General features: G+C 42.7%; 1 protein-coding gene across 1 annotated transcript in view; it reads right to left on the bottom strand.

Moving 5' to 3' along the window:
- The window catches only part of KCNH5 (potassium voltage-gated channel subfamily H member 5), a 154,361-nt gene that overhangs the window by 119,236 nt on the left and 25,770 nt on the right, over positions 1-9,355 (bottom strand). Inside the window, exons 5-6 of the mRNA XM_009273378.2 lie at positions 6,302-6,417; positions 1,984-2,376 (exon numbers count right to left, since the gene is read on the bottom strand). Of these exons, the coding sequence (XP_009271653.2) occupies positions 1,984-2,376; positions 6,302-6,417 (509 nt within the window). The remainder of the gene's footprint in view (positions 1-1,983; positions 2,377-6,301; positions 6,418-9,355) is intronic.

The following is a 9,355-nucleotide window of genomic DNA, read 5'->3' as shown; positions in this document are numbered from 1 at the left end:
GTGATATAGTTAATCTTCTTCCTAGTAGCTCAGTCAGTGCTGTGTTTTGGATTTAGCATGAGAATAATGTGATAACACACGGATTAGTTGTTGCTAAGTAGTGTTTATACTAAGTCAAGGACTTTTCAGCTTCTCATGCCTGCCAGCGTGCCTGCTGGGTTAAACCACAACAAATACATAAGCAGTTATACTTCAATGTCTGCTGGAGGCTCCAGGGCCGTAACACACCATTTAACGAGAAAGAAATGCTACTATTGGTTGTCTTATTAAAAAGGAGTTGGTATTTCATTTGTTTAAAGGTAAATGATAGCAGCTCTAGGACCACTGGAGCTCATGATACCTTGTTATTTTTATTACATTTTGGTTAAAGTTTGCCACTTTAAGTGTGCCTCAATTATAATGCACCATGCCAATGATTCTCTTCACCGCCACAAATATTGCAGATGGTTTATTTCCCATCTATATGTTAGAGAAAGAGGTTAAGCTCATCATTTAAATCTGTACTGCTTGGGCACAGAAATTTTCTGATGTTTTACATATTAAAGCATGAAAATCTGGAGCTATCACTACCTTTTTATAAAAAATAGGTTCCTCTTAGTCTGAAATTGGTTATCTTAAAAAGCTGTATTATATTTACAACCGTGATAATACCACCTCCTTACACAGCCTGACTGTACAACCTGCTTTCCGATGGGCAGCCCTCATATGATCTTGAATTTTAGCTGCAAGTATTATCACTTCTGTCATATTTGCTATAAATAAAATGGAACAATGTCAAAAGATGGTACTCGGCACAGAGACAGGGATGGAATTTTAAAGGAGCTCTACAAAATCTGCACCAAAGTCTGCATTAAAAAAGAAGAATGCAGATTTTATAGAGTGAGCTACGCACCAAGCACCAAAGTCTGCATTAAAAAATAAGAATGCAGATTTTAAGGATATATAACTGCAGAATTCGAGAACTAAAAGAAAAAAAAAACGCAACCAAAAAACCCACTCAGGCGCTCTAAAAGAGAACTAAAAGAAAAAAAAAACGCAACCAAAAAACCCACTCAAAGGTGTTCTAAGAAAAAACTGTTAAAATGGTAAAAAATGAACACAGGCTTTTTCATCTGTTTACGGCCCTAAAGATAAAAAGCTCTAGAGAACAATTAAAACAAGTCCTAATGCCATTATAGTTGCATTTTAATAATGAATTTTCTCTACACTGACTTGTGCATGCATTATTTGTCATAGTTATTGCTTGTTTTCTCTATTATCTTAGGCTGCAAGCTCGATTTCATAAATGTTAATACATTTAGCAGTTTAAAAGCTTTAATTCAGCATCCGTTTAAGATATTTATGTTTTCCCTCCTCAAACAGCTTCTAAAATTCCAGCAGTAGCTCAAGAAATGTTTAAAAAAAACGGAGATAAACCTCCCTCTCAATCAGACATTTAAAAAGGCATCACAAAAAAAAGAAAATTACAAAAAGTAATCCTAGGGCAGGATTTTAAAAATGCTCATTCAGAGGCATTCTCTACTTTCGTATAAGTCAGTGGCAAATTTGCCACCAGCTTCAGCCAGAGCAGATAGAGAGTTTTGATTGTTCACGTCAAGCCATGTTAGTCTGCCCTGCAATGGATTAGGACTGCTTAAAGGCAATCACTAGATATGAGCTGAAAAGGGAGGCTGCGGCAGGGGCACATCCCAACTGGTCCAGCCCCTCTTGATATGGACGTGCAGCAATGCTTTTGGATGACAAGCAAGTGATTCTAAACCCCACATCCATTCATGTATACATCCACACATGGTACTGAAATCATAAGATACCTCTTTTCCAACACGGGAACGCCACGTAGGTAAAGCCCAGCAGCTTAAGGTCATCCCTGCACATTTGCACAGGGCTTCAGTTGCCTCTTATTGCTGCCAGATGCCTGCGAGCATGCTCCTAAATTAATTCCTAATTAAAACAATCCTTTTGAGGCAGACTACAATCACTTACCTCATCCACATTCTCAAAGGCATTGATGATGTCATATGGTAAACACGACAGAAGATCAATCACGAACCACGTTTTCAGGTAGTTCATCCTTATGAGTTTGGGATCAGATATAACCTCTCCACCAGGACCAACAAAGGTCGTATGAAAGTTCAAAACAATGTCAACCAGAAAAATAACGTCCACGACACTGTCCAGCACGAGCCAGGCAATGTTGTTCTGTTTTGTCTTGAAGGAGACATTATATGGAACCATAATTGCTGTGTAGAAGGTTAGAATTAAGATGACCCAGTCCCAAGTGGTCTTAAAAGCACAATAGTGTAGTATAATGTGTGGTGGAGTCTTTGGAGCTTCTTGCTTGTACTGAGGCAGAATATCAGAACCCAGCTGAAGAACCTGTAAAGGACAGAAAAGGAAATGTTACTGTTTTCAATTAATACAGTCCAATAAGGGGTCTCACGGATTTCTGTAAGGAACAGCACAAAGACGGGACTATGTTCACTGGACATCGCAAGTCAACCCACAGTTTCTAAATTATCTGATTTATTGAGAATGTGTGGAGGCAGCTATCACTCAATGAATGGGAGCAGCATAGCATCTAAGGACATTCTTGAAAAAAGGGAGGTCTTTGCAGATGGACTGAGGGGAAACCGTGCCAATAGCAAGGGCAGAGAGGCTCAAGAGACAGGTTGTGGGTACTGCCACACCAGCTTAGGCTCTGCAGTTATGAACATGAGTATTCATTCGTATTTGGAAGTGTTACAAGACTAATCCTTCGTGCCTGACCTCTTTTTTAAACCACTGTTTAGCCAGAACAATACCCTATCAAAGGTAAACCAGACTTCAGCCTTGCTGGCTGACCTCCTTCTAAAATGAAGCATTGCGTGCACAATTTCTGCCCTAACACCCTGGCAATATCATGCTTCCTTCCCATTTTCTTCAAAAAGTTGTTGCTCTTACAAGCTCAGTGTCGCTAGTGGGTTCTCTTTTATTTCTTGTAATTACTTTTCTTTTCTTTTTTGCATATGACTATAATCTCCTGCATGCGCACTTTTGTATAATGTGGAACTGGAAACATCGCAAAGGAACCAAGCCAAATTCACTTAAGACATTCCTCCCAGCTAATCTAATTACCTCTTATCTCGGTCCAACACAAGAAACAAAACCACAAAGGAACGCGCAACGTGGCAATATATTGCGCTGACAACTGAAAGATTCGTGTATTTTGGAACTAATAACACCTTTTACATTTGGGGATCTCAAGTCTATATGGGATAAAATAAATAATTCCAGCAACTTTAAAACTCATTTCAGCCCTACACCTGTCCCATATTGGAGCTGATGCACCATATTTGCAGGGACAGTTGGATTGCAAATAGCAGTCCCATATGTGTAAAAACGCCCAAATGCAGGATGCTTCCTCGATGAAGAGGAGTAAATGGCTCTGAATAAACAGCACAACAACTAAGAATATGAACTCAAGTACCACAGATACAGACTCTCCATTTATTCTTTGCAGTCTTATTTTTAAGATGAGAAAGCTGTTACTGAGATCAGACAGTAAAAGTCTGATTCTACTGAAAAATCTGTTCTTCAGGGATCACCAAGGGACAACAACAGCAGCCTCTCTCACTCTGTGTTGTGGTTTTCCAACATGTCTAATCTGGCCCAGTGTCAGGCTGTAACCTGATGGGATGCAAACCTGCTTCTGCCTACCTGTTCCCACCCTTCCTAAGGTCAGATTTAGCAATCACAACCTGTAAGGAAAGTCAGTTAAACTGGTATGATGAAAAACTATTGTTACATGAGTTAGCCATTTGTTTTCTACAAAGTCAGCTGAGTTGCACAAATTTATCCTGTGGCCAGAAAACCACTAGACCCACTACACAGGCAGCAGTGAGAGTGCAGGAGAGACCTCCAGAAGACCATGGTGGCTCCCTTTGTCGACAGCCTCATATCACACTAGCTTCGGTGCAACACAAAGCCATGTGTTGAGCTCCAGCTGAACAGCAACGCACACCAAGCGGTGTGGTCCCAATGGCACTTGCCAGAGACCCTCACAGATGCCAAACCCCTAGTGAGATCCATAAAAATATCAACCTCCAGGTGTCGCTTCCCCAGTGACCAGGACAAGACTCACTAACAGCACTCCTATAACCACCCAATGGGCAAGGTTCAGCTGGCCACTGCGGCACACTGAACTCCTGTGTGGATACACCAGGCACACGCTGGTGGATACATGGGTCCTTCCCCGGAGTAAAAGCAATGATCGGTACAGTCATTTCTTCACAGCAGCCTTTGTGCAAATCCATGAAACTTCTTTCAATGCCAAAATTGTCCCCTGCATTTAACACACCATTTTGGCTTTGACTCATAATCTGGTCATTATCTCCAGTTATCTCTTTGGACTCATCTGTGGTCAACGCTTTACTGTCATGATAAATCAGGACTGGGACTTCTTTCCTTGGCTTCTCCAGGCCTGTTTGTTCACCGTCTTGTTCATTGGGGCAGGAGCTGGAAACAGCCTCACTATAGCTGGAATAATGAGCTTCTTAGGGCTCAAGCCGAATGCAATGAACATATGCTTGATAGTTCCCTACGCCTCTGGTGGTGGAGTGCTTAGGAGCTCCCATGATACTGTAAAAGCATAATTATTATTCTTAACGTAATATCATGCTGAGTTTGACATGGTGAGTGGGTGGCAAGTGGCTGTGGAGACCACTGAACTATAATGATTATTTCTTTCATGCTGCATGAATTTTTAATTTTAAACCACTAAAGAATACACAATATCTTGTTAGTCAGCTGCATTCATCACAGACTCTCTGAATTGTTCTTGTATACAACCAATGAAAACGGCTAACAACGGTTAAGCCTGGTAAAGGTGGGCACTACATTCTGCAAGGGATGAGCTGTGATGATAATGCTCCTCCTCAGACACAGAAGTATGGCAAACGGGGCCTGTACGGCGATGGCATACGTCCACTCAGTCTGCATTCCTGACAGCATTTGGCCTAGAAACCATTTTACAGCTCTAAATGACTTGTAAGAGAGGAAATCGCACACTCTCCAAGCAACCTATTCCTCGGTACAACCTTCTCCCTTACCTGAGCTTTTCCTACTACCTGATCTAAATCTTCCTTGCTGTGATTTAATGCCATTACTTTTTCTCTAGCTATAGTGGTCCTGGTGAATAATTTCTTCCCTCATTCTACGCAAGTGCTTTAGACTTATTTGAATATTGTTACCGTATCTTCTCCAGTCTTCCCTTCTCTAGACTAAGCCAATAATGGATATAACCGGATTTACAGAATGCTGAAATATCATGAATCAGAAAAGCAAGACGTGAGAGTAACTCAGCAGTCATCCAAGCTATATGGGATAATTCAAGGGAAAACCTCACACTGCCAACACCTGAAAACTGTGGGTTTCCATTCTGATCTTAATTTAAGTAGAGTTTTTATTATCGAAGTCCACTAAAACCAGAAGGGGAACAAAAAAAAAAAAAAAATTTAAAGCTGCTACCAGTTCTTAGCATCGAACCCAGGACAAGCTCTCTGGCACAAGGTGGCTAGGGCTCTCATTTTCAGTAGCTCATATATTTTGACCATATGTTTTTGACCCATACATTTTTCATAACCAATGGACATGAAGATGAAAGCAGTACCTCTGTTTCATCAGTTAACCTGAAGGCATTCACTTGTTGCACCATCTGCACTGTTAAGGAGATGTTTGCAACCTGCCAAAGAGTTCATTCCATCAGTTCTGAAGAAAAAAATGATGAGCAAAATACTGCAGGAATGACTTTGCAAGAAAGTCAAGATATATACGTAGTGAGTGTGCCTGTACAAGCCCAGGGGCCCAGACAGGGATACTTCCAAAGAGGAGTACCTGGTTTCTCAAACAATCCCATTTCCCTGGGAGCGTAAGCGACCATCCACAGGGCTCAAGGACATCAAGTCTGGTTCCATGTCGCTGTGAGACAGCATGCAGAGGAGCACACTGTGCACCCCAAGTTAAGCAACAACCGGCAAACTGAGAATTGCATGCACAGAAATAGGGCCGTTTAAATAAAAGCGACCTACAGAGACTGTTTTCATGACTGAAAGAGCATGACCTGTCCCAGAACCATGGGCCTGGCACATAGCACTGCTTTAGGGTGAGCAGAGGAGAGGCTGAAAAAATCAGCCTCTGAATTTCCTGAGTTGGGAAATATTTTCCTCCAAAATTATAATTTTTTAAATAGGAATAGGTTTCGGTTTTTATCCCCCCCTCTCTTCCTGCCTTACGAAGGGAGCTGGCTGGTGTCTGTCCCACTTACTTCAGCTAACCGGGAGTGTTTGTGCACCACCTCGGCCTTGTTCATCGGCGTTAGCTGCTGCAGTACGCTCCGGCTGTTCGTCAGGGCCCGCGTCAACCGAGCAAACTTTGTCCAACCTGCAGGAAAGAAGGAAATCGTGTCAGAAGTACTCAAACGTCATTCATCGCTAGTAAATCTCCTTCGTGTTCACTGATGTTAAGTCTTAGATTTGAATAGTTCCTCTAAATTGCTGCACAGAACAGCTTCAGGCTTCAGGCTTCAAGACCTTGCAAAAGAGGAAAGATACCGCTGCTTCAAGGCAACCACGAGTAAATCTGAGTAAAATCAAAGTGCTCTGGCTTGTTCTTTCTTCTGCCTTTTGGAGACACTGTGTTAGAGGAATCACATCGCGCTTTCAGCCTTCTGGGGAGTTACTCTGCTGCTGAAATCTAATTCTAAGCCACTGAAGTTAATGCAAAGGCTTCCCAAGTCTGCAAATCCTGCTGAAGTAAAATCCTGCCCAGCTACAGAAAGGCTCCTGCCGATTCAGGGCCGCTGGAGCAGCCCCACAAGTCTGATCATTAGGTCTTGCCCCAACTAGACTTCAGGGACAAAACTAAAACTTAAAAAAAAAAAAAAAAAAAAAAATCAGCAAAATTCAGGGCTGCATCAACAGCAATGCTTCAGACTAAGAAAAAATCATTGACTTCCAAGACAGATTAAGCACTAGATTTTATATGACATTAAAAAATACATTTAGCTGTTAAACTAATGATAAACAGCTGCCTGGTAGCTTGAGACCCACACGCTGGGCCGCCCCTGGGGGATTTTCTCTGCAGCGTTCAGAAAAGAGCACTCAGAGTTTGTTACTGACAGCAGCACCGACCCGGGAACGTGTCATCAAGTCACCCCTGCTGGAAAAACACCCAAACGTGACAGGTGGCGCAGATGTGTCAATGGATGAGGTAGATCGGCGGTAGCAAAGAAAGCCAGGGGTTTAAGCAGTGTAGCACCTCGGTGTTAAGCAGGAAAATTGAAAATTCAGATATCTGCAGGAAGGAAATGCCTCCCCAAGAGCACTGAAGGAGGTGCTCAACGTTCAGTTTAGCCAGGTATAACCTGATATTTTACTACACAGGCGTGTATAAAGTATCAAACAAGTTATGGACAGGAAATGGGTTCAGGAGAAGGTTTTACTTTTATTTAACTTGAATGCTGACTAGGTGAAAATTGGAGGAAATGTCACATCTGAGAAAGGAAACACAGCATTTCTATGTTAGCTAGGTTTATTTTTAAATGCCTATTGTCTGATAGGAGTCAGGGACTTGGAAAGATAAGGGAAGCCCTGGGGTAGATAAAATGAAGAGCAGAGAACAGGCAACATAATAAAACTTCAAGAAAAAAAATAATTTACAGTTTGGCTTTGCAACTTACCAGATACAGAACACATTCACACAAATGTAAATGTAAATCCATTGTTCATCATTTAGCAATCGGAACAGATCTAAATATCATGATACACCACCAGCACAACACAAACCATTTGTCTGGCTATTTATAGGTGACCTCAAAAATGCACATAAAAAATGCAGTGTGAAAAGGTAAAAAATAGAATTATTTTGTTAACTTTCAAATCTAAATGTGAACTTCAGATATGCCTCATGCTTCTCAAGCTTACAGGGATAGTCAGTTAGGAACATGCACTTTCTGTATTAAATAAGGTCAAAAGAGACTATAGTGATCTGAGTATGAACAATTAATTTCTAGAAAAAATTCTTGTGGTTTTCTTTTTCCTAATTGTCTATAAAACTGTGGCAAGGAGACAGCTTTAAGACAAAAGCCAGAACTGTTCTTTATCTTTCTTAGCCACTGATTTCAAAGAGCAAGTGAGCATGGTAACAGCGTCGTGACAGCTCTGCCCTGACATTTCTCATAATTGCTGGAGGCCAGGGTGCATCCAGCCGATTGCTTTTGGCACGCTGCAACCATGCTGCAAGAACAAGAGAAAAAGAGCAGTTCTCCTCTGGGAAGGTGGCCACCCACCTCCAGACCCTGGGAAAGTTCCTACACTCACATGCACACACAGAGCGTCCTCTTCCCCTGGAAAGACACTTCCCTGTGGTCCATGGGGACAGATTTGGGGCCAGTCCCCAAGCTTTAGTTTGTCACCCTGCCCCACAGAGCTGCTACGGGAGTGACGGAAAAGAGCTCAGCAAAGCCAAAATCACCACAGCCAAACTGTTGGATTCAGACCCGACGCCTTCATTTGTCACATCTCAGATTTGTCAGCTACTCCAACTCTGAAAGGAACCTCATGAAGTTCAACAAGGAAAAGTGCAAAGTCCTGTACCTAAGGAGGTACAACCCCATGCACCAATATATGCTGGGGGTCACCCAGCTGGAAAATGGCTTGGCAGAAAAGGACCTGGGGGTCCTGGTGGACCAGGTTGAACATGAGCCAGCAATATGCCTATGCTGCAAAGAAGGCAAATGGTATCCTTGGCTGCATTAGACAAAGTATTGCCAGCAGGACAAGGGAGGTGATCCTTCCCCTTTACTCAGCACTGGGGAGGCCACATCTGGAGTGCTGCGTCAAGTTCTGGGCTCCCCAGTACAAGAGAGACATGAACATACTAAAGAGAGTCCAAAAAAGGGCCACAAAGATGATTAAGGGACTGGAAGACCTCTCCTCTGAGCAAAGGCTGAGAGAGCTGGGACTGTTCAGCTTGGAGAAGAGAAGGCTCAAGGGGAGCAGATCTTACTAATGTATATAAACACCTGAAGGGAGGGTGCAAAGAGGACGGAGCCAGGCTCTTTTCAGTGGTGCCCAGTGACAGGACCAGAGGCAACGGGCACAAAATGAAACACAGGAGGTTCTGTCTGAACATCAGTAAACACTGTTTTACTGTGAGGGTGACCGAGCACCAGCACAGGTTGCCCAGAGATGTTGTGGAGTTTCCATCCTTGGCGCTATTCAAAAGCTGTATGGACATGGTCCTGGGCAACTGGTTGTAGGGTGCCCTGGCGGGAGGATTAAACAAGATGACCTCCAGAGGTCCCTTCCAACCTCAACCA

The sequence above is a fragment of the Aptenodytes forsteri genome, unplaced genomic scaffold, assembly GCF_000699145.1.
Source record: "Aptenodytes forsteri isolate BGI_AS27 unplaced genomic scaffold, ASM69914v1 Scaffold479, whole genome shotgun sequence".
Taxonomy (NCBI): Eukaryota; Metazoa; Chordata; class Aves; order Sphenisciformes; family Spheniscidae; genus Aptenodytes; species Aptenodytes forsteri.
Note: the sequence above shows the minus strand (reverse complement) of the source record. Positions and strands in the feature narration are given on the sequence as shown.